The sequence below is a fragment of the Carcharodon carcharias genome, chromosome 21 (assembly GCF_017639515.1).
Source record: "Carcharodon carcharias isolate sCarCar2 chromosome 21, sCarCar2.pri, whole genome shotgun sequence".
Classification (NCBI taxonomy): domain Eukaryota; kingdom Metazoa; phylum Chordata; class Chondrichthyes; order Lamniformes; family Lamnidae; genus Carcharodon; species Carcharodon carcharias.
In genome coordinates this window covers 53,026,059-53,052,236 of record NC_054487.1, presented here as the reverse complement: position 1 = coordinate 53,052,236, position 26,178 = coordinate 53,026,059, and the positions used below count along the sequence as shown (strand labels likewise).

The window sequence follows — 26,178 nt, the reverse complement described above, 5'->3', positions numbered from 1 at the left end:
ACTATTATTTAAAGTGTCAGCTATGAAATGACTTAAATGAATTGAGAACAAACAATGACTTTTTAATCAAATTTTGAAGTGCAACATAGACAAACTCACTATTGTTTTCTATATTTTTGAGTTAATTTTTAAATATCCTTTATATTTGCTTTCTTGTAGTCCTGATGGTCAGCCAACGCTCCTCCCTCCTGAACATGTGCAAGAATTGAATCTAAGGTCTACAGCCATGTTAAGTTCTGTCCAACGATTTTTTGCATTTCATATGATAGAGACTTATGGCTGTGACTACTCCACCAGTGGTTTTTCTTTTGACACTCTTCAATCAAAAGTAAAGGCATTTCTTGATCTGCGTACTTCCGATGGACCCAGACATGACACCTACATCCTGTATTATAGTGGGCATTCTCACAGCTCTGGCGAGTGGGCATTAGCAGGTACTGTATGTAGATTATTGTAGTGCCTTTGCAATTGCAGGTCTTAAGAGTATTTTAAAGTATTAATAGGAAGGTAATCTTTATTTACAAAATTGTTTGTTTAGCCTCTGAATTCTAGTAGTGTATTAGACTTTTATATATGTGTACATGTATATACTTAAGCATATGTATGTTACAAATTCTTGTAGTACCCAATTTGAAAACTGCAAGGCTCCTCACAAAATTTCTTACATGATGAATGTTTTAATCTATAATCTTAGGTTACTTTATTTGGTGTAGTTTTCAAAGTGTTGAGGTGAATGACAGCTATGTTGAAAAGGTGCTAAAATACTGTTCAGTACAGGTGGTATTTCAATAACCAGGATTCTTTTAGCCTTTATTTACTTTTATTCATCAGTGAGTTTTTTTATTCATTTATGGGATGTGGGCGTCACTGGCTAGGCCAGCCCATCCCTAATTGCTCTTGAGAAGGTGGTGGTGGTGAGCTGCCTTCTTGAACTGCTGCAGTCCATGTGGTGTAGGAATACCTACAGTGCTGTTAGGAAGAGAGTTCCAGGATTTTGACCCAGTGACAGTGAAGGAATGCTGATATATTTCTAAGTCAGGATGGTGAGTGGCTTGAAGGGGAACTTCCAGATGGTGCTGTTCCCATGTGTTTGCTGCCCTTGTCCTTCTAGATGGTAGTAGTTGTGGGTTGGAAGGTGCTGTCTAAGGCTTGGTGAGTTCCTGCAGTATATCTTACAGATGGTATACTCTGCTGTCAGTGGCAGAGGGAGTGAATGTTTGTGGATGGGGTGCCAATTCAGTGGGCTGCTTTATCCTAGATGGTGCCGAGCCTCTTGTGTTGTTGGAGCTGCATTTGTCCAGGCAATTGAAGAGTGTTCCATCACACTCTTGACTTGTGCCTTGTAGGTGTTGGACAGGCTTTGGAGAGTCAGGAGGTGAGTTACTCGCTGCAAGATTGCTAGCCTGTAATAAGCCAACAGTCAGAAGAAGCTGACTGAGACAGATTTTCCGTCAGACAGATTTGAATATAGTGATGAATTAATCTAACAGGCTTTGTCTCTGTTATGAATTCTAACCTTTATTTTTTTCTATTCCTGTCCAAAGTAAGAGTGCTCAAGAAATGGAGACAGATTTATTTAAACCACAATTTTCAATGTATATTCTTTACATAAAAACAAAAGTAGGGACTAATTTTTGTTGGACTGTAGGCCTTTAATGCAAGGCAGATGGATTATAAAAGTAGGGAAGTCTTTCTACAACTGTATAGTGCTTTGTTGAGGCCACACAGAGTACTGTGGGCAGTTTTAGCCACCTTAATTAAGGAGGGACATACTTGCATTGGAGGCAGTTCAGATGAGATTCACTAGGCTGATTCCTGGGATGAAGGGATTGTATTATGAGGAACGATTGGGCATGTTGGGCCTATACTCATTGGAATTTAGAAGAATGAGAGGTGATCTTATTGAAACATATAAGATTCTGAGCCGCCATGACAGGGTAGATGCAGAGAGAATGTTTCCCCTATTAGGGGAAATCTAGAACTTGGGAATGCAGTTCCAAAGAAGGTACCTCCCAATTAAGATGGAAATGAGGAATTTCTTCTCTCAGAGGGTTGTTAGTTTTTGGAATTCTCTTTCATAGAGAGCAGTAGAAGCTGGGTAATTGAATATATTCAAGGTTGAGTTAAATAATTTTTGATTGACAGGGGAGTCAGGGATTATGGCAGACAGGCATGAAAGTAAAGTTAAGGCCACATCAGATCAGCCATGTTTTTATTGACTGGCAGAGTGGGCTAGGGGGGGCCTAATGTCCTACTCCTCATACAAACATACAAAACAGGAGCCTGCTCTGCCATTCATTAAGATAATGGTTGATCTGTTTGTGTTTCAAATTTCACATTCCCATCTACTCTGATAACCTTTGACTCCCTTGCCTACAAGAATCTATCTACCTCCGTCTTAAAAATATTCAATGACTCCACCCTCAGGCACCTCCTGAGGCAGAGAGGTCCAAAGCTGCAGAACTCTTGAGAGAAAAAAATTCTCCTCGTGTCCGTCCTGAAAGGGCAACCCCTAATTTTAAAACAGTGCTCCCTAGTTCTGGACTCATCCTCAAGAGGAACCATCCTTTCCATGTCCACCTTGGCAATACCATTCAGGTTCTTTTTTACTTCAATCAAGTCACCCCTCACTCTTCTAAACTCCAGTGGAAACAAGCCCAGCCTGTCCAACCTATCCTCTTAAAACAACCCGCTCATTCTAGGTATCAATCCAGTAAACCTCGTCTAAACCGTCTCCAATGCATTTACATCTTTCCTTAAAAAAGGAGTCCAAAACTGCGCACACTATTTGATGTGGTCTCACCAATGCTATGCATAACTGAAGCATAACATCCTTTTATGTCCAATTCCTCTCATAATAGAGGATAGCATTCCATTAGCCCTCTTAGTTACTTGCTGTACTTGCATACTAACTTTTTGTGACTCATGTACTAAAACACTTAGATCTCTCTGCAGCTCGGAATTCTGCAGCAATTCTCCACTTAGGTAATACTCTACATTTTTATTCTTCCTGACAAAGTAAACAACTTCACATTATACTCCATCTGCCACATTTTTGCCCACTCACTCAACCTATCTCTATCTGTCTGCAACCTCCTTATGTCCTCTTCACAACATACTTTCCTACCTATCTTTGTGTTATCTGCAAATTTAGTTATCATGCCTTTACTCCCCTCATCTAAGTCATTGATATAAATTGTAAAAAGCTGAGACCCCAACACAGACTCTTGTGAGAATCCACTCGTCACATCCTGCCAATCAGAAAAAGAGCCATTTATGCACACTCTGTTTTCTGCCTGCCAGCCAATCTTCTATCCATGCTAATATGTTACCCCTAACTCCATGAGCTTTTATTTTCTGCAATATCCTTTGATGTGGCACCTTATCAAATGCCTTCTGGAAATCCAAGTACAGCACATCTACAAGCTCCCTTTTATCCATAATCACATGTTACTCCTTCAAAGAACTCCAATAAATTGGTTAAACATGATTCTCCTTCCACAAAACCATGCTGACTCTTCTCAATTACCTTGAATTTCTCCGAATGCCCAGCTATAACCTCCTCAATGATCGATTCCCCACAACAGACGTCAAGCTAACTGGCCTATAGTTTCCTGTTTTCTGCCCCCATCCCTTCTTGAATAGAGCAGTTATATTTTGTTATTTCCAGTCTAATGGAACCTTTCCAGAATCTGGGGAATTTTGGAGAATTAACACCAACGCACTTTTACCTCTTTTAAGACCTTAAAGTGAAGTCCATCAGGACCCAGAGACTTGTCAGCCCACATCTCCATTAGTTTGCTCAGTACCACTTCCCTAGTAATTGTAATTTCACCAAGTTCCCCTCTCCCTCCCACCTCCTGATTTACAGCTGTTACTGGAATATTTTTGTACCCTTGATAATGAAGACAGAAGCAAAATATTTGTTCATTTCATCCGCCATTTGCTTATTATCTACTGATATTTATGTTTATAAAGATTTATTTTAGATGTGGAGGAATCTTGGTAAACTGAAGAGAGAATTAAAATATATGCTTTTTTAATTGTCAGTGGAATATAAAGAAATGCATAACTTGTATTTACATCAATTTCATCATAATTTTAATAAGTTCAAGCATAGAAACACTCTCAATACACCTGTTATCCACAGTGAATAAGGCATTTTACACTATGATCTGGTAGTTATTTTAAAGTTTAAAAGAAACTTGGTATTGAATATGTACTCACATATGAAGAAGCTATTGACTATAGTTGTTTTGGCCTGTGTGGTACTGTAAATGTATTTGTCGTTTTAATGCCTGGCAGTATAGTTTTCAGTTTAACAAATTAAAATATTTTTGATCTCCAATGGATAAGAAACTTGGTCACACATTTTCAGGAAACAATCAAATTCCTATTTTTAGAACTCCAGATGTTGGCATCTTTCAGCTAGTTGTCATGACCCACTGGGGATAGTGCGCTGTAATATCAACCCCACTGTTCCCTGCGCTGTGACAAATGTGAAAAGCTTTACCAAGCCATCAGATTGCCCCAATTCTACCTAACTGTTTAATTTAGGTTAACTATACGAGCATCAGGTTTGTAAAATTAATAAGTAAATAACCATTTATTAAACAAACTGCCATTAACTAGTGGCAAAAGAAAGAAATATGAACTACTAATTTCTAACGCTGTACTTAAATTCTACCCCCTTCTTAAACCTCTATACACACACATACAACACACAAAACATGGATTTTAAGGGAGGGATATAACAGTTGAATAGCACCAATTCCCAAGTACAGGGTTTGATAGGTTGATTTTGACTCATGTCTTCAAAATTCCTTTCCTTGTTGATGTTCCAGCGCTTTCAGTATTTAGTTCACTGGTCAAGCACTTGCCTTTCAATGTCTCTAACAGTGATTTTCCCCTTTGTCTCTTGACAGGGGTTTTCACAGAGAGAGCAGGTTATATAGATATGAGAAGAAAAGCCAGCTAGCTATTATTAAAATTATTGGAATCTTCCGCACACAGGAGAAAAGAAGTTTTAGGCCTTGTTCCTATCAGGCAAGGAGCTAATCGGCTGTACTGTTTCTCACACAAAACCTGGTCACCTGGTCATGAGCCAATTAAACTGTTGCTGTCGGGCAGCTCCCTTGATCCAGGACTCCTTTCCAGCACCATCCTGTCTTTCATGGTATACTCTGTTCCAGCTCTGCAACATTGTATATATCTCTCATCCTGTCCCAGTAGACATGTCTTTCAAACTGCAGCCATTGTAGTTTTAACTCCACAGTTCAACAGAAATAAAAGATACGTTCTTTACAATAGCCCAACAGAAATAAAGATATGTTCCTTACATAGTCTCCCGATACATCTTTGCTTCAAAGCTGCTGGAAATATTTGCTTTGTATTGTGAACAATGCAGTGAAGATGCTTCTAGATGTAAACTTGATCAGCTATATTCGAGGAAAGTGTCCATATAAAATGAAAATACATTATCTATTAGAAAATATAATTCTGTTTAGCTGCAAATCTCTACCACAGCCAGTCAGTATCTCCTTAAGTTGCCATTAGATATATTTTCTTGAATTTAATCATTTTTATTTCTCCCATGAAGTTTGGTGTTCCCTGATCTATCTTAGCATAAAAAAGATCAGTAATGAGATAATTACCATCACTAGGAGCTCCATGTGAACTCCAGTGGCCGTTACCAGTCCAGTACAACATTCCTATGTTCTGAGTTCCAAGCATCCTATTTGAAATGGCAGACGCTACAACAATTGAATGTATAATTGTACCCGTAAATCAGATTAATGGGCCTTATGCTAAGACGGGCCCAGTTTTATAAAAGATGCAAAACTCTTGTGAATGCATATTGCATACTGTATTAGGTGATCAAATTTAATGCATTCCACACTTCTATTGATGACTTTAGCCTGCAGCAAAGGTGTTTAAGCTTTTCTCCTTCATGGGCCAGATCGGTGCATACCACAAAGCCACATGGGACCACGTTTAGAAAGATTTTCATCCTGAGTGGCCTTCCGGCAACTAGCCAGGAGATTGGGCAATTGAATCTATTTTAAAGGTCTTATTTAGACAGACAAGGTGAGTGGACAAGAACATGTCAGATGGAATATAACGTGGAAAAATGTGAAGTTATCCACTTTGGTAGGAAAAATAGAAATGCAGAGTATTTCTTAAATGGGGAGAGATTGGGAAATATTGTTGTCATCCAGAGGGACCTGGGTGTTCTTGTTCATAGCTGAAAGCTAACATGCAGGTGCAACAAGCAATTAGGAAGACAAATAGTACGTTAGCCTTTGTTGCAAGAGTATTTGAGTATAGGAGTAAAGAAGCCTTGCTGCAGTTACGTAGAACCTTGGTGAGACTGCACCTGGAGCGTTGTGTGCAGTTTTGGCTTCGTTACCTAAAGAAGGATGTTTGTGCCATAGAGTGAGTGCAGTGAAGGTTCACTAGAACTAATCCCTGGAATGGTGGGATTATCCTATGAGGAAAGATTGAGGAGACTGGCCCTGTATTCTCTCTAGAGTTTAGAAGAATGAGAGTTGATCTCATTGAAGTGTAAAAAATTCTTACAGGCTCTATAGGGTGGATACAGGAAGGATGTTTCCCCTGGCTGGGGTGGTCTAGAACCAGGGGGCGCAGTCTCTGGATAAGAGGTAGGCCATTTGGGACCGAGATGAGGAAGAATTTCTTTAGTCGGAGAGTGGTGAATTTTAAATTCCCTGCCCCAGGGGGCTGTGGAGGCTCAGTCTTTGAGTATGTTCAAAGCAGAGGTTGATAGATTTCTAAATATCAGTGAAATCAAGGGATGCAAGGATAGTGCAGGAAGATAGCGTTGAGATAGAAGATCAGTCATGATCTAGTTGAATGGCAGAGCAGGCTCAAGGGGGCAAATGGCCTAATCCTGCTCCTATGTTCCTACTAGCATTTAGCTGGTGCGCTGTGAGCAAGTAACCAGTACCCAGGAGCTACCTGGTTATTCCAGGCCTTCATAATATCACGCAGCCTAGTGAGTTACTGGACCAGAATAAGATAGGTCTGTTGGTAGTGGGGGGGGGATGGGATGGTGACCTGAAGCAACTGTCATCAAAGCTGTTTTTGTGAATCGGGAGGAACAGACCTCCAAATCACAAAATTCAAACAGGGCAAATCAGTAAATATGACTGAATAACCTGGACTTTGAGTGCTGGCTTACCAGGATTTAGGAGCTGTACTTTGCCTGAGGGCTGCAGGTTGGATGCATCTGCCCACGCTGTGTCTTGCCAGGAACTAATGGGCTGTCCTGTTACATAGCATCTGCTTGCACTGGTACTGTATATTGTTCAAAGTACTGAACATAATTGATATAAATATAAGATTAAATGACATACAGATGGCATGGCATATGAATTAAATTTAAATCCACATAGTTGCAAAGGACTACACTTGTTTAACAGGTCATTTTAGCTTTGATGTTGCCTGTTCCTTTTACACTTAGAATAAAATGTCTCAGAGCACAGATTATACCATTTTGGTTTCACCATAAATTTCCCACCATTGTACCTGCCAACACCTCATCATAGTTCATTAGTTTCTGACTATAGTAAAGAAAAGTGTACAAATCCAAACTTTGATAACCTCATCGGGAAGCCTAATCCTAGGTGATAGAGGGAAGATTGTATATGTGCAGCAACAAAGTGGGATGTACCTTTCTATCTCTAATAATCTCAGTACTTTTTAGCCCCTTTATGAATTTTTCATGAAGGTAGCTAGTAAGTTGCATAGTTTCATTCATATTTTTAGGCACTCAGTATCAGCACTAAGTACTCCTAGTATTTATCCTCATTCCTACCTCAGAAAAGCACCACAAATTGATGACACTTTCAATTTTTCATGGCCACCACCCTGAATTAGAATAAATTTCTTTGTGAAGTGCCAGCTAGCTAGTGCCCAAACTAATTTTACACAGTAATCTTAATAGCCAACAGTCTGTCTAGTGAGATTTGAATCTAGCGATGAAAGGCATCATCTAATCTATTGCATCACAGGCTGACTAACCCAGGATTTTTGTAAAAGGTTTAATTTCCTCAATGAAAATCCCAATTTAGCACTGTCATTTATTTGTACAGTAACATTTAAATAATTCAAGATATGAATACTAACAAAATTTAGGAACATAGTTACGGCAGAATGTCGTAAAAACCCGTCTGGTTCACTAATGCTCTTTAGGGAAGGAAATCTGCCGTTCTTAGCTGGTCTGGCCTACATGTTGCTCCAAATCCACACATGGTTGACTCTTAACTACCCTCAGAAATGGCCTAGCAAGCCACTCAGTTGTACCAAATTGCTACAGAAAAGTCAATAGGGCATAAAACTGGACAGAACACTCACTACCAACCTGTGGAACTGGAAACTGCAATGGCACCCTGCACCCTGTTGACCCTACAAAGTCCTCTTTACTGGCATCTGGGGCTTGTGTCAAAACTGGAAGAGCTGCCCCACAGACTAGTCAAGCAATAGCTTGACATAGTCATACTCACTGAATTGTCCCTTACAGCCAATGTTTCAGACACCTATTTCTCACCCATGTTAGCAAACATTAGACCAGTTCATTCTTTGCTATTGAAATTCAATATCTAACCACTTGACATATGAACAACTGTTTTAAACATCAGTGATGGACGAATACATCTTGCATAAAATTAAATTACAACTATTTCAACGTCCCAATAAAAAGTTCATATTATCCTGCTAAAAAAAATGTGAAGTGAATTGGGGCTGTGAAATTTTTTAAGTTGTAATCCAGGCATTTACAATGGAATCGGACTCAGTAGTCCTCCAGCACAGCCCCTGCCAGGAGTCACATGGTTGATTGGAAAGCAGCTCATTTTCATTGGTCAGACGTTTGCATCTCCAGTGCCAGCCTACCTGTGGGGTTGGTTTCCCAGGACCTTCCTTGTTTTTATCCTTTCAGATGAAATGTGAGCATCACTGGCAAGACCAGCATTTATTGATCATCCCTAGTCATACCAGTGATTACTTCTGAACAAGAGAGCCAATTAACAGTATTTTATTAAAACAGTTGAAGATTCTTCAGGAGTCCAGGTTGCTTAACTGGCAATCTGCCAGTGGGGCCCACATATTTGTTGTGCAACTCCACTAATGGGGCATACCCTGTTGCTATTATGTGAGGTCCCCTTCCAGCATGAGGAGAGAGAACTCCCAGCTGAGGACATATCTGCCCTGGCTTGCTTTTCTGCCATCATTTGCCTTGTAAGGATGGACAGATATTCTGTTACAGGAAAGATAAGTCTTCCAAGAACAGCAGCAATCTGGCATAGTATGGTGACTATCTTTTTCCTGAGTGTTCTGCTGGAATTAAAACGAAAACCTCTGGTATTTCGATCTCATGGTGTTTATTGCTGAAAAGAGAGACTTTTGCCAAAAAACCTCAGCAACAGTCTCTCTTGCAACAAATCTCTCTTTTCAGCAATATCCTAGTGTTTAGGATTGTTTAGTACAGAAAACAGCACATTTTACAATGAAAGCAAAATACTGCAGATGCTGGAGATCTAAAGAAAACAGAAAATGTTGGAAAAGCTCAGCGTCTGGCAGCATCTGTGGAGAGAGAAACGAAATTAACGCTTCGAGTCCAATATGATTCTTCTTCGGAAATCAGTTCTGACACAAGCAGCAATGAAATAAATGATCCATTGATTTTGTTTTTTAATGTTGATTGAACAATAAATTGTTGGACAGGGTAACTTCCCCATTCTGCTTCAAATAGCTCCATGAGCTTGAATAACCATTTGAACATAATGGACCAGATCTTGGGTTAGCCTTTTGTCCAAAAGAAGATACCACTTCAATGCAGCATTCACTCAGTACTGGACAGAAATCTCAACTCAGATGATAGTCATAGTAGAGAAAGAGAACAAAATACCAGTGTATAAGGGAACCTAAAACTAAATCATTGGTATTAGCTTGGTAGATTTTATAAGTGCAAAAATGGTAATGCGAAAACAATAGGACTTAAAACTGGTTTGCACTCCACAGTAGAGTAGCATAGTGGTTATTTTACTGAATTAGTAATCCAGAGGCCTGGCCTAATTATCCAGAGACATGAGTTCAAATCCTACCCTGCCAGCTGGGGAATTTTAAGTTCAATGACTTTAATAAAATCTAGAATAAAAAGTACCTGCATTGTGACCATGAAAACTACTGGATTACTCTTTTTTTAAAAAAAAAACCTGCTTCACTAATGTCCATCAGGGAAGGAGACCTGCTATCCTTACCTGGTCAGCCCTGTATGTGACTTCAGAACCACAGCAGTGTGGTTGATTCTTAGCTGCCTTCTGAAATGGCCTAACAAGCCACCCTGACTCGCCACAATCTTCTCAAGGGCAGTTAGGGATGGGCGATAAATGCTGGTCTTGTCCTCATCCCCCAAATGAAGAAAAAAAGATAGGTAAAGAAATTGCATAATTTTCCAAAGCACTCTACTTCAAGCACAATTCCTAAATCTAGTCCGAGCCAGCCTGTTAACTGGTATTACACTTGCAGAAGATGTAACAAAACTAATTTAAAGAGGTCATGCACAGGGATTAATGTGAATAATGCTATTATGAAAAGCTAATCCAAGCTTATCTGACTGAGGAAAAGCTTAGTTTTAAACTACAAATCACTTCCCAAACTACCTCACAAAGAAATTTAGCTATAGGTTACACAACACATTAGCAATAGAGAATGCTAAATCTGCTTACTAAATGAAAACTGAGTACAAATAATATATGGTAAGAAAAAACAATTATGCAACATTGTGCATCTGACACAATGGTGACAGCATGACTTAACACTCTAAAAGTAACTTGCCTTTCCCCCTTCTTTTCAGCAGATGACTTAACTAAACATTTGATGGTTTTGTTGTGAAAGTTAGAATACCCAAACTAAGTAAAATAACAATTGTAAAGCCTTTTATTTTCACTTTTTTTTTTACTTTTCCTGAAAACTACTTGTATGTCCACTATGCCCTTCTGAGCAATTGAATCCAGGTGTTCATTGACGACTCTCTGCTATTACTCTGTAACAATTAGAAATGCTCGCCTTCACCTTGGATTTTTCTCTTGCTCCCTTTGTAGAAATAACACCATGCAGTTCAGCACTTTCTGTTGAAGGCCCAGCTGAAATCAGAAGCTCAGTATCTGTAGAATGCTAGATCAGATTTTGAGTCATACCACTCCGTGGTGGAAATTGTTTTGTGATACCAGTGCACCAAATGAATGCCGCAGCTTTAAACAGTAAAATTCATTATATATCAAGACAAATAGGTCAAGCTATTTAATGTGCAGTAAAACATTTTAGGAATACAGAGATTTGTAGTTTTTAAAGATGTTGCACAGCAAATGGTCACACAAGTAGCTTCTGCAATCCTTTCTATATTATGATGTTAGGGCCTTTTTTTTCAATTTTAGTAAAGGTGACCATGAGTTGCTCACCAGCTGTTTGCTGAAAACATTAAGTATGAAGGGAATTGTGCCTCACTGTAACATAACAGCGGTACCCTTGACATTTTTTAAAATAGTATCCCTGGGGGGTGGGAAATATTAATGAGCTACTCCCTGTTCATAGTATTAGCATCCCAGATGTACTTAGAATGTAAAAATCCTAAAGCACACGAAGGATGAGATAAGCAAACTCATGCATAAATAATAATTTAACAACATTATGGTTGATTCTAAATTGTAACTATAATTTTCTTAAAGTCTAACAGTTTTGTTCACCTGCTGAATCTTTTTGAAAAATGAATTTAAGCACAGCCACTTATTACTGTAATTCATTCCATTTATTGTCAGAAACTGAAAGACTGGTAGTCTATTGTTTGTAGTATGTCGGAAAAACGTGTTTAAAATTACATTTATCATTTCTCGGCTTCAGCAGTAATCTTATTAATATATGTGAACAGTAACCATTCATCACTAGGATTTTAATATAAATGTATTCCTCATCATCGGTTTCAGAAAGTTTATAGATATATAATGAAAGATTACAATTGTCAATTCAGTAATATTCAATAGCAAAAAAACATAAACTTGAATCTGGAGTGAATAAAAATTACAATGAAAAGATAATTGCTACACCGACAGATTTCTTTATTTAAAATATTATATCTTTTTCCCTTGGGTGGTTGCAGGGGTATGGGGCAGCGGGCAGGAACTGTAGCTTAAGCTTTAGCCAGTCAGTTAATTTCCAGAACCATTGCTTGAAGTAACTTGCCTCAATTAATGTTGTAAGACACTTTGTATCTGACAAAACCAGAAATGGTTGCTGTGTAATCCTTTTATTGTGTTCACCCAAACCAGCCACAAGTCTTTAATCAGTGGGTTGTACTGAGAAATAAATGCTATTTGCTATTTATCTCTGGTTAGAAACATAAAATTTGTCGATCCTTTTGATCTTGGCTGTACAAATTGTTAAGGAAGGCTCAAGATCTTCATGGGCCACAAGTCTCACCCACAGTCCTAGATGACTCATTATAACAAGACAAATGTTATTATGAATAAGAGCGCAAGAAATGAGAGTTCATACAAAACTCCAGATACCAACTTGTTTATTGTACCGCTTCCTATTTTAAGACTGTATTGGCTATCTCATTTCACAATGTGGTGACAAAAGTAAGTCAACAGGCACAAATCAAACATTTTGTAACCTACATCCAGCCCTTCAGCGGAAGCTAAACAGCACAATCAGTTAAATCATACCCTGACACATTAAACCCTAAAGCATTATAGGAAAGTACAACTTTAACAATTTCATTATTTCTAGCCACAGCACAAATCCACAAGACATTCATAAGTAAAATGAAAGCAAAAACCTTAAACCCAAATCCTATTCCTATGTATATATGACTAGAGTATCTTACAATGGTATAACATCCCATTGTGTCACAAAATGCTTTCCCAAGGTATCATACGCTTAGGCCTGGGTGTTCCATTGTGATGCTTGCACCATCTGTCAAGCTGACATGTTGAAACTTTGACAGTAGTGATCAGTTCCTGTAAGATGCATCTTCTGTACTTGTACCATTGTCGGTTCTTTACCCAAAGGTGAAGTTGAAAGTCAACAGCATAAGTATAGAAACAAAATTCTTGATTCACATAGCAGCGAATCTTTCTGTCTCGAATATAAAAACATTGGTTCTGCGATTGACCTGTGTGAAATCTGTGTTCCTGTGAGTTGCTCATGGCCAAGGGTTAACAGTTGTTGAGAGATTCTGGCTCTGATCAGCTTCCCCACCTTACTGAAAGAGAATGCACATTAGTGACACACCCAAAGGAAGAAAAATAAAGCAGTGGCAGTATATTTTATCCATCTGTCTTAGGTTTACTAATAAAATGTGAACATTCCGATTTTCAATAGGGCTCTTTAAGAGCTGCAGGTAAATTGAATTTGGCTGTCCGTATAGGAATCATTAATCTTGCCAATCTTCACTGAGCTCTGTATTCACAGTACAGAATGCAGCAGCAGTATAAATTAGAGCTGCTATAGAATTGGAGCTTGAGGCATCCTTGTCTACGATAGTGGTCATTGCTCCTGGCTCAGCAACATACAGTCCTAGTAATTGAAATAATGTTTTGAGCAGGAGAAGATTATTGATACAATTAATCTAAGTTTCCAAACCACCTACTGTTTTCCTACTGTGGTTCTGGAATGAGTGACATAATGCCTAATTCATTCAGTCCTTCCTTAAATTTACCATGAAGAAACATTGTTTATCTAAGGACTTCATCCTCTGGAGAAGAGGAGGAAGTTGATTTGGATGGACCTCTGTAAAATGTATGAAAAGTTTAGAACCAAGTTCTTGAACATGGGAAAGGAGATATAGAACTATTAGTTCCTCAGTCATGAAAAGGAAATTAATAAGCAGTTTGGAAGAATAAACTACTTGAACCAATAATCTTTCCTTTGTTTCACCACCTCTGCTGGTAATCCATTCCAAAATTCTATCACTTTCTTTCTAAACAATTGTTGCCTAAATTTCACACATTCTATTTTACACCCCTAACTTTAACTTTAATGCAATACCATTGAATGATAACATTCATGGCTTCTTTGGATTTGGTAACAAGTGCCAACCACTGCATTTCAAGGATTGATTCTAGAGGTTTTAATCATACATAACGTAAGGAACATGTTATACATAGCTAAGGAGATAACTGTAAAGAAATACAGTTGAAACTGTATTTGGCCTGTACCCAGCAAAAGACGTGGACTGGATCCAAATTCTGCATGCGTGTTAAATCTTAACCTCTGCCAAATCTTCCGGAGGAGTTCCAAGGTGGAAATCATTCCTCCTGATGCAGCCCACTAACTTCAGTAATCAGCCTCAAAGCATTACCCCACATTCCCTCCATAATTACACATATTTCCTATAATACGGAGGTTAAAACTACATATGGCCAAATCTGTTTTGACTTATCTTCCTAGCTATGTATTTTGTTTGCTTTTTGCATTACCCATGGGCACTGAACTCACAGGTTTAACTAATTACTCACTAAAGCTCCCAGATCTCTTTCCTGGCCACTTACCTCCACACCTTGACATTTAATGTGTACTCCAAATTTATGCTTCCTCTACCTAATCCCATGACTGCATTTATTTCCGGTTTAAGCTCCAACGACCTTCTCTCTTCGTATTGAATGAGTCCGTCAGATTCTTTTGGATTATCATGGTTTTCTTGATTGAGTACTACCTGATTTGATGTCACGTACAAAGTGAGATACCTTGGGCAATATTCAAACTACCAAGTCATTTATAAAATTTTATAAACCAAAGTGCTCCCAAAACCAGTCACTTCTACAATTCACTGGCTATCAATTTAAACTTTAAAACTTCTAAACATTATATTTTGCTTTCGGCTTTAAACTTATGCTTTTCAACCATCCTATGGACATAATACCTTGTGAGTCAGTCTGTTTTGTGAGACGTCAGAGATGCCTTCCTGAAATCCAGCTAAGTAACATCGGCTACCTCCGTGTTATCCACTGGATTTGTAACCACCTTAAACAGCTCTGTGCCTTACAGGGAGGGTTGGGGTACAGTTAGCTCAGTTGGCTAGATGGAGAGCGTGTGGTTCAGAATAACAGCTACAGCTCAGATTTGATTCCTGTTCCGGCTGAGGTATTCTTGGGACCTGACTCCCCACCCTGCCCCTGAGATTGGAAGACAATGGCAGGCCACCACTGACAAAAAAACTGTCAAGAAAATGGCTCAAGGTGAAGTATCAGCAGACAATGAGCCAAAGGCTTGTATTCGGGAAGAACACACATACACGCTATACCAAGCTATGCCTTATTGAAACCCCTTGTGTCACCGCAGTACTTGGCTCTTGTTGCCAGGTTCCAAAGAAGCTTTGGAATGTTATCATTCGATGGGATTGCTTACATTTTGAGTGCATTAATTGTGTATCTTAAGTATAATAGTAAATGTTAATTTCTCAATTAAACTGGTGCATGCAAGGATCACAGAGAAGGCTAGGATTTTTCTTTTTATAGGAGGGAATGTGTTTTATTGAAAGTATTAATTTGATTTTTCTTTTTAAAATGCCCAAGTATTTCACTGAGCTTTGGTCCTGAAATATCAGAGAAATCTCAGTTTTAGGGCTGAGATTTTCATAAGAAATAGGCCGTGAACTACTGGCATACATGAAACGTGCTGCTGCAAAGGTTGAGAAATTTAAAAACTTTTTCTCAATAAATGTGAGTGAAATGTTGGTGCATCATTGCAAATCAATAGTCAACTTACTACATATCCATCTGTTCACTGACAAATTCTACTTTTTTTGTAGTAATGGTAAAAGTTGTATGAGTCAGTAGACCTGTTCTGTGTATTGCAAGCAAAATACCTAACTAAAATTAACCAAACTATTAGCATGTAATTGTGTTAGTTCGTCCCTCCCTTTCACCTCTTGATTTTCAAGTATCTTTGAGAAGTTTCCCTAAGGCTTCTACAGTGAAGACAGACAAAAAAAAACCTGTTCAACCCCTCTGCCATTTCCTTGTTTTCCATTATCAATTTCCCAGACACACACTCTAGAGGACCAACGCTAGCTTTAGTTACTCTTTTCCTTTTTAAATACTGGCAGGAACTCTTGTATTTCTAGCTAGCTTTCTGTCACATTCTAATTTCTCCCTCTTTTTAATATTTGTTTAGCCTTTCAATGCCGGTTCTTAAACTCGTCCAATCTCCTGACCTACCACTAATCTTTGCAGATTTGTACAATGTTTCTTTTAGTTTGATACTATCCTTAACTTCCATATTCAGCCACGGATGATGAATCCTTTTCAAAGAGTCTTTCTTTCCCACTGGGATAAATCTTTGCTGAGAGTTGTTAAATATCTCCTTAAAAGTCTGCCATTGTGCATCTATTGCCCTACCTTTTAGCCTAATTTCCCAGTTCATTTTAGCTAGCTCTGCCTTCATACCCTTATTTTACCCTTAAACCTTTATTTAGGTTTAAAACACTAATCTTAGAGTCATACATCTGCTCTTCAACCTGAACATGAAATGTTATGTTTGCTTTCACCTAGAGGCTCCTTTACCATGAGGTATTGATTAATTCTGTCGCATTGCACATTACCAAGTCTAGAATAGCCTGCTCCCTGGTTGGCTCTAGAACATACTGGTCTAAGAAATTGTCCGGAATATGTTCAACAAATGAATTTTCCAGGCAACCTTTGCCAATCTGATTCGTCCAATCTACATGTAGATTAAAGTCATCCATGATTATTGTGGTACCTTTCCTACCCATTTATTTCTTCCTATATACGCTGTCGTACAGTGTAACTACTGTTAGGGGCCTATAAATTACTCCCACAAGTGACCAATTGCCTTTCCTATTTCTTATCTCTACCCAACTGATTCTACATCTTGCTCTTTTGAGCTAAGGTTATCTCTCATGACCACATTAATAAATCCTTAATTAACCGAGTTATCCCAGCACATTTTCCTTCCTATCCTTTTGAAATGTCACATGCCCTCAATATCTAGGTCCCAGCCTTAGTTAGCTTTCAACCATGTTTCTGTAATGGCTACCAGGTCATACATACTTTTATCTGTGCTGTGTTACAGCCATGTGAGCAGGGGTAGAAATGTGAATACTCTATGATACAACCACCCCAAGTCTGACTGTAACAGGGTTCTTGAAGGACTTAGAAAATGAAAATATTTTACTTGTGATGAGCAATGTATAATTTTTAAGTTGAATATATATATGTATGAAAGGTAAAATGGTTTGTTTCATTTTTTGTTATTTATGAGCCTTGGTGCCTAGAAGTCTGCATGGACTTGACTAAAAGGTTAGTCCTTTGGGTTTGTTTTTATATATACATTTTTAATGAGGTTTTACAATCCCCTGATGTTAAAGAGATGGTTTAAAAAGGGGTGACAAGTTTAGTGATTTTGGGGGGAATAAGTAGAAAAACTAGGCTGTTGACTAGTGACAGTGGTCAAGTGACACAGAGAAACACAGGGTACAGTTCAGCCAGTGTGTATCAGAGTGACACCAAGGATTTTCCGTTGTCTGAGTTAAGAAATATTACAAGGCTACTGGGAGACTGTGTTTAGGAACTCGTGTTTGCTCTGCAGTTGAAGCAATAGTGAGTTTAGAGGGTAGTTTTGGGTGGCTGGGGGAGAGATAAGAGTTGGATTAGAAGTAATAAGCAAAAGCTCAAGAATTGACGAGAAGAAAACTGTTTGCCCCTGTGCCAGTCCCAAGCAAGAAGCCTTTGTGTCTAGCTAGTGGTAACGCTTCACTGGTTTATGTGTCTGTAAACATATTACTGGGTAAAAAAATATTGGGAAATTGAATCATCTTCTTGAGTTATTGAGATCATTCCAACTTTTTTGTCTGATGTCATATAGTTCATTATTCTTGTTTGAATAAGTATTCGTGTGTTAAAAGTTTATCAGTGGACTTCTGTGAATTTGTTCAGTAGCTTTCCTCCATGGTTTATGGGAGAAAAAGTTAGGATCTATCAGGCCAGGTTTCACTATGGAATCAGTCCAATATTAGCATCAGCTGGGATCATAACTCAGTGTCTGTGTTTAACCAGTATATATACTGATTGCAAAGAAACGAGTCTGACAGGGTTTCTTGAGATTTAAAACAAAATGGGGATAGTTTTTATGGAGTTAAAAATGCACCCAGGTAAAGATAGCAAAATATTTAAAAAGGTAAACCTGCGCTTCTTGAACTCTCATGACCTATATTCACACACACACAAACTGTACCACATACTGTAGGTGGTTACGTTCTTAGTCAAATTGAGGTTCAACGCTGAAAGATGAAGAAAATTGAGAGTTCACTGTTTGAACCCTTGGCTACATCACTGTGACTGCAGCAAAGGTTTTTCCAAGCTCCTACATATTCCAAGAGTTCAGTTGAAGTTCATGTCACTGCAATTGCCAGATACAATTTCTTTTTAATCCATAATTTTTCTGTTCCAGAAGTCGATGAGTTTTGCACCTAAGGTTCCTTTCAATAGACAATTCACTTATCTCTGTGCTGGATTTTTAAAATGTAAGGGATAGAGTCTTAACTTGGGAGAGAAGAGAAGGAAGCTCCTGCTGCTCCATTGATAGCTTTTCCAGACTGCTCTGCTACTATTTGCAGCTTGTGTGCTGTATTAAAGTGATTTCAAAATGGTTACTTCACTCACATGACCTTTCTCTCCTCATAATGATTTCAGAAGGTTTATCTAATGTTTGAATTGATGGTTATTTTTGTTTCATGGCTGGGGTGGGGGGAGTGGATTCTTTAACGTCCCAGCCATTAACACCCTGAAGGAGCTATTATCCATCTTGGTGAGATTAGAAGACACATCTCCGTATAGCCATTGTTCTAGTAGTCTCTCTGTCTCCATTGGAGAAGATAGTCTTATAGAAATATAAATGCTATGCCCTGGATTTCAGTAGATTTCTTTTGAAGTGGTTCTTGACATCCTCAGGTGTGAAATTCTAGAGAAAGATACATGTTTGAATTGTATTCCAAATTAGAACTTTCCAGAAACTGGTCCCTGGAAATACCAGACATCAGGTGACTTATGGCAGTTATCTTTAGTCAATATCTTTTCTTATCTTTAAAAAGTCCTTTTTAAATAGCTCAGTATATGTTTGCTCAACCAGTAAAGTTACAGATTCATATCATTCATGCACAAGGCACATCATCGTGACAGCTAACAGTTCATCCATTTTGTTACAAATGCTGCTGCATTCAGATAAAGAGCCTTCAACTGTCTTTTTATCATTTTTGCAACCTCTGACTTTCTGCTGGTGCACTTTTAAGTTTGTTTGCTCTGTCCCTTGTTGCCACACTGTGGTTATCATTACCTAAATCCCTATCCTTCTCCTCTTGTTTCTCTTGATTTACCACATCTCACATCATCCCTTCCCCCCACTATTTAGTTTAAAGCCCTGGGATACCAAATAAGTTGTAGCAGGAATAGTTGAGCCTGCTGTTTCTGAACACTAAACTTATTCTTTGGATTTTTGTTATCAGGAGGAGAAACCTTGAGGCTGGAGACAGTTGTAGAATGGTGGAAAGAAAAGAATGCTGATTTCTGCTCTCGCCTGATAATTGTTTTGGACTGTGACAATGCTGTTCCATGGGTTAAAGATGTAAGAAGAGTCAGTGAAAGTTTTGTTGCTGTACAAGGTGCAGTACTGGCCGAAGAAGTTAATGTTGAAGAAGCGGACCTTCCACAATTAGGTGACTTTACTAAAGACTGGGTAGAATATAACTGCAACCTTGATAACAACATTAGCTGGTCAGATAAAGGAAGAACAGTTATGGCTGTTTATGGTATATCTAAATGCTGGAGTGATTACACTCTTCATTTACCAACAGGAAATGATGTTGCCAAGCACTGGATGATTTACTTTCCTCGTATCACTTATCCTCTGATTTACTTGGCGGACTGGTGTGGTGGACTGAACCTTTTTTGGATGTGTAATGTTTGCTTTAAATGTTTCAAAAGGTTGAAAATGAGATGGTTCCCACCCACAGTCCTGGACACAGGGCAAGGATTTAAACTTGTGAAATCATGACATTATCATCACATGTCAAATACTTAGGACTTTGTATTGCACTTATAGGCGTCCTTCCAAAGATTTTGGAGTACAGGTTTATATATAAAAGTTAATGGGCTACAGCTGCTGAAAAGTTACTGATTTATCCCAGGCTTGTATTTCTTAAACTCAACAGATTTCAGGGTTCAGCAGGGCTTATACCATTTTTATTTGTGTGTGTATGTGTGTATATATATATATATATATATATATATATTACATACTGCAATGTTACTAATACTACACAAAGAATTACTGCATTAAGATGGCAACCATTCTAGCTATTTATAGTGCACTGAGTTCAAATTAGCTAGCACAACTAATGTTTTGACAGCAATTAAAATGGAAAATAATGAACATTGGTTTAAGATGTCATTATTACCCACCAAAGCAGGAAAGAGGAAGTCTGACAACCAAATGTTGAACATGCCAAATGATGAAGTAAATTCTTCAGAAAGCATACTTCATGATTTTCTTTTAAACATACAATGTTCAAAAGTTTAGTCTGCAAAATATTCCTTAAATTTGATGGTCCAATTTAATATTGTTACTTGCTCTCAATTGACTTGCTTCTTTGCCTAGTATCAAATATAAAATAACCTGAGGATTGCAGTGATGGTACAAGACCAAGAGAAACTATAACATGTCACTAATCTTAATTGCAGTGAAAATTACTTCCCCCTGTAGTTCATCTGTTGGAAAGTTTGCTAATATTTTATAAATTTTGCTACTTTAATACTAATATGCAATGTTCAGAATTGGCATTGGCCCTTTCCCCAAGATTGATTTTTTTTTGCTGAATGATACCATCCAACAAAGTAGTTCATTCAATAGTTGAGAGCTGAGTAAAATTGACTATTCAGTTTAAAGCCTACTGTGTTATACTTAGGTTTTTAAACTAAAGAATTTAAACAAATCCCACTAGTTGCCAGAATTTAATTTTCTGCTACAACCACAACTGTGGAGATTTCTTAGTTCATATGCAATAACACATGGTTGTTACTGAGTTCAATATCAAAATATTGTGCATGACTGTGGGTTGCATATGAAAATGAAGAGGCATTCTCTTAAAGCCACATGCTGTCCATTTCGTTTGTATTAACTATATGTCAAAATAAATTTTATTTCTAATAATTTTCTAAAACCTTTCTAATTGAGCTTACATGCATGTAATAAATCAAAACAGGGCGCACCTTTGATTAAATGTATAATTCTTTTGTGATGAATTACTTTGATTTTATCTTATGCTATATTTTGACATTTATTTTATATACATTTTGATCTCTTGCATGTACATTATTTTACTGTTTTGAGAATTTATTTTTGTTATTTAGGTATGGTCCTGTTACAGAGCTATCACACTTTTAAGTTCATGTTCTATAGATCCCTGTAAAATTAACCAATAAACACCATATTTGCTTCAATTGTTGCTGGAAACATCAAGTCACTCGTTAGACATTTTATTTACAGATCTGCCTAAATCTCGCTGAGCATTAGTCTCGCTATAATGTGCTATTTCAGAGTTGACTTTGCAGTGTCATAGGATTAGATCTAGAGAAAGGGAGTGAAAAACAAGATTTTGGCAGTAAAGCTGTATTTTATTACTTCTCATTTTAAATGACTAGAATAGTTATTTATATTCTCATTCTTAATGTTTATTCTCATCTGTGTGGATAAGTGAATTTGTCAATTTTTGTCTTATGTGCATGGGAAGCACCTTGGGACATAGTAAAGATGCTCTATAAATGCATGCTGTTGATTATTTTCTCCCCTATCCTTGAAATTAGTGCTATGATTGCCAGTGTACATTTAAATTGCAGGACTCATAAGAAAATAATTATATTCGCTCTCAATCTGCTGTGGGTGCCCAACTGATTCTCACCCCATTCCCTCCAAAGTTCTCTGCTACAATAAGATATTGTACCAGCTGCTCACTCCTGCATACATCTTTATTTTGTATGTTGGTAAGAGTCACTTTTAAGGTCTCCACACTCGATGTGTGAGGTCAAAGGAAGCAATCTATAGGTATTTTGGCCATGTGTTAGTAGCTTGGTTTAATATTTCAATAATTACTCCAAATGCCTTTTTCTTCATGAATTGTTGCAACATGGTTGAGGTTGGCAATTCAGCTATTGGAACATCTTAAGCATAAACCCACTATCCTCCACCCTTGGGCATAAAAAGGAGGGGCAACCTGAATGCTGTGTAGGAGGAAGAATTGTTAGGGAACCAAAGTGATGGTTGAAAAGTGGGATTTTGAAAGCACAGAGGGAGGTGAAAGGTCAGAATGGCAAAGACTTCCAAAGAACTGGAGTATTGTGACTTAACAAGTAACAACACAACAATAAAAAAAAAATGCTGGAAACACTTAGCCGGTCAGGCAGCATCTGTGAAGAGAGAAAGAGTTAATATTTAATGTCTCTTATGGACAGGAGGGGGGGTTAATTTAAGGCCGCTTCTACCTCTTACCCAAAATCCACAAACAGGACTGTCCCGACAGACCAATCGTGTCAGCCTGTTCCTGCCCCACGGAACTCATTTCTTGCTATCTTGACTCCATTCTCTCTCCCCTTGTCCAGTCCCTTCCCACCTACATCCATGATTCCTCTGACACCCTACGTCATATCAACAATTTCCAGTTCCCTGGCCCCAACCGCCTCCTCTTCACCATGGACGTCCAATTCCTCTACACCTCCATCCCCCACCTGGATGGTCTGATGGCTCTCTGCTTCTTCCTTGAACAGAGGCCCGAACAATCTCCATCCACCACTACTCTCCTCCGTCTGGCTGAACTTGTTGTCACACTGAACAATTTCTCCTTCAACTCCTCTCACTTCCTCCAAATAAAAGGTATGGCTGTGGGTACCCGCATGGGCCCCAGCTATGCCTGTGTCTTTCTGGGGTATGTGGAACATTCCTTGTTCCGGTCCTACTCTGGCCCCCTCCCACAACTCTTTCTCCGGTACATCGATGATTACTTCGGTGCTGCTTCATGCTCTCGTCTGGACCTGGAAAAATTTATTAATTTTGCTTTTAATTTCCATCCCTCCATCATTTTCACATGGTCCATCTCTGACAGTTCTCTTCCCTTCCTTGACCTCTCTGTCTCAATTTCTGGTGATAGTCTGTCCAATATCCAATACAAGCCTACCAACTCCCACAGCTACCTCGACTACAGCTCCTCACGCCCTGCTTCCTGTAAGGACTCCATCCCATTCTCTCAGTTCCTTTGCCTCCGTTGCATCTGTTCTGATGATGCCACTTTCAAAAACAGTTCCTCTGACATGTCCTCCTTCTTCCTTAACTGAGGTTTTCCACCCATGCTGGTTGACAGAGCCCTCAACCGTATCCGGCCCATCTCCCGCGCATCTGCCCTCACACCTTCTTCTCCCTCCCAGAAACATGATGGTGTCTCCCTTGTCCTCACTTTTCACCCCACCAGCCTCCGCATTCAAAGGATCATCCTCCACCATTTCCATCAACTCCAGCATGATGCCACCACCAAACACATCTTCCCTTCACCCTCCCGGCGGCATTCCGCAGGGATTGTTCCCTCCGGGACACCCTGGTCCACTCCTCCATCACCCCCACACCTCAACCCCCTCCCACAGCACCTTCCCATGCAACCGCAGAAGGTGCAACACCTGCCCCTTTACTTCCCCTCTCCTCACCGTCCAAGGGCCCAAACACTCCTTTCCAGTGAAGCAGCATTTCACTTGCACTTCCCTCAACTTAGTCTACTGCATTCGTTGCTCCCAATGTGGTTTCCTCTACATTGGAGAGACCAAACGCAGACTGGGTGACCGCTTCGCAGAACACCTTTGGTCTGTCCACAAGCATTACCCAGACCTCCCTGTTGCTTGCCATTTCAACACTCCACCCTGATCTCATGCCCACATGTCCGTCTTTGGCTTGCTGCATTGTTCCAGTGAAGCTCAACTCAAACTGGAAGAACAGCACCTCATCTTCCGACTAGGCACTTTACAGCCTTCCGGACTGAATATTGTGTTCAACAATTTTAGATCGTGAACTCTCTCCTTCTTCCCCACCCCCTTTCCGATTTTCCCCCTCCGTTTTGTTTTTCTGAATAATTTATATTGATTTTTCTTTTCCCACCTACTTCCATTATTTTTAAGTGTATTTCCATCCGTTGTTTTATCTCTACCTTTTAGGCTATTTCGATCCCTTCCCCCCACCCCACCCCCACTAGGGCTATCTGTACCTTGCTCGTCCTGCTTTCTACCTTTAATTAGCACATTCCTTTAGATAATATCACCACCTTCAACACCTCTTTGTCCTTTTGTCTGTGACATCTTTTGGTTATCTCCACCTATCACTGGCCCTCTACCCAGCTCTTCTTGTTAAACCCCCCCCCCCCCCCACCCACCAACTTATAGTTCACCTCTTTTCTATCTTTACTTAGTTCTGTTGAAGGATCATTCGGATTCGAAACATTAACTATGCACCTCTCCATGGATGCTGCCAGACCTGCTGAGTTCCAGATATTTTTGTTTTGGATTTCCAGCATCCACAGTTTTTTGCTTTTATCTTAATTTAAAGAGCACTATTTTCTCCTCTCTCCACCCATGCATAAACATAAAGGTGTTTGATTCGCTCTTTATAAATGGTAGCATATTTTCCAACCCCTCAGTTTTAGTGTGATCTAACCTCACAGCAAATTCTAGATAGGATGAACTCAAAGGGTTAGTTTATTTGCACACACTCAAAATGCAAATAAAAAGTCCCCTTCACCTTCAGATAGTAAAGAGAGGGATAGAGAAAAGATAGATTTACAGTATGAGACCACAGAGAAAAGAAGTATTGTTTCACATGGGTTCCAGAGCCTAGCATCAAAGCCCAATGAGGTATTCCTTCACGGAGGTTGGTGAACTGAAAACCAATGTTGTAGATTTCACTTTTCCAGTGGTGTTGACATCACATGATGAGATAAACACGCAGGGAAGAATCAATCTGTAAGCGAAAGTACAGAAGTTCCAGCAGAAGCAGTGCAGGTGGGGCCAGGTGTTCAACCTGGGCAGAGCTCCTTTTCTGTGAGGCTGCCAGTCAGATGATAAACAGCAGACTGAGCTTTGCAGTTCAGCAAGGCAATATTACTGGTTCCACAAGCCAGTGGCCTATGTCACATGACTCCCACCTCTCCACATTCTTTGACAAAGGATGTGTACCCCTTGTCTGGGTCCCCAAGATTGTTAAATGTCTCAACCATTAAGAATTAAAAGGTTGCGGTGCCCTTTGTCTTAACAGACAAGCACACTCCTGTTGACCAGCCTGGGTTATGAAATTCAGATGGCCTTTGTATAGCTCTTTGAGTTTGGCCTGTGCAGTCCACGGAGGTCATTAGTAGCTCCCCAGAGATAACGAAGTATGAGTTTCCCCAATACTGCCAGGTAGCTTCTTTTGTTTGGGGATCACAGACAGACATAGATTCAGCCATTTTTAAAGGTCTTTGTCTAGTTTTTAAAATTTCAGTAATAGCCATGAGGATATCTATGTATATTTTTATAAAAACAAAAAAGTATTGGAAATACTCGAGTCGTGATGAAAGGTCATCGACCTGTGGGGACTAAGACCTTACACTGTATATTTTTTTAAAATATACAAGGATAAGCAGATACATGGAAATGCCACCACCTGCAAGTTCCCCTCTAAATCTCTCACCATTCTGAATTGGAACAATATTGGCATTCCTTCACTGTGACTGGGTCAAGACCCTGGAACACACTCCCTAACAGCATTGTGGTTGTACCTATAACACATGGACTGTAGCAGTTCAATAATGTGACTCACCACCATCTTCTCTCGAGCATTTCGAGATGGGCAACAAATGCTGGTCTTACCAGCGAAGTTCACTTCTTATGAACAACTATATGAAAAGATATAGTGATGGTGGTTTGTTACAAATCACTTGGGCAATCCGAGCTGCTGTGGCAATATGCACTTTCACACGCGTATTGTAGACTGGAGCTATGGATAGTGACGTTAGAGGCTCCAACTTTCTTTTCATCACATGGCTGACCACGAATCTCTCTCACACTTAACATCTGCCAT

At 39.1% G+C, this 26,178-nt stretch overlaps 1 protein-coding gene across 3 annotated transcripts in view; it reads left to right on the top strand.

Annotated features, from left to right (window-relative positions):
- The window catches only part of tmem168b (transmembrane protein 168b), a 36,417-nt gene extending 14,884 nt beyond the window's left edge, over positions 1 to 21,533 (top strand). For all 3 annotated transcript variants that reach the window (XM_041216075.1, XM_041216076.1, XM_041216077.1), the window contains 2 exons: positions 160 to 434; positions 19,541 to 21,533. In XM_041216075.1, coding sequence (XP_041072009.1) covers positions 160 to 434; positions 19,541 to 20,088 — 823 coding nt within the window. In that variant the 3' untranslated portion in view covers positions 20,089 to 21,533. The remainder of the gene's footprint in view (positions 1 to 159; positions 435 to 19,540) is intronic.
- The last annotated feature ends 4,645 nt before the right edge of the window (positions 21,534 to 26,178 follow it).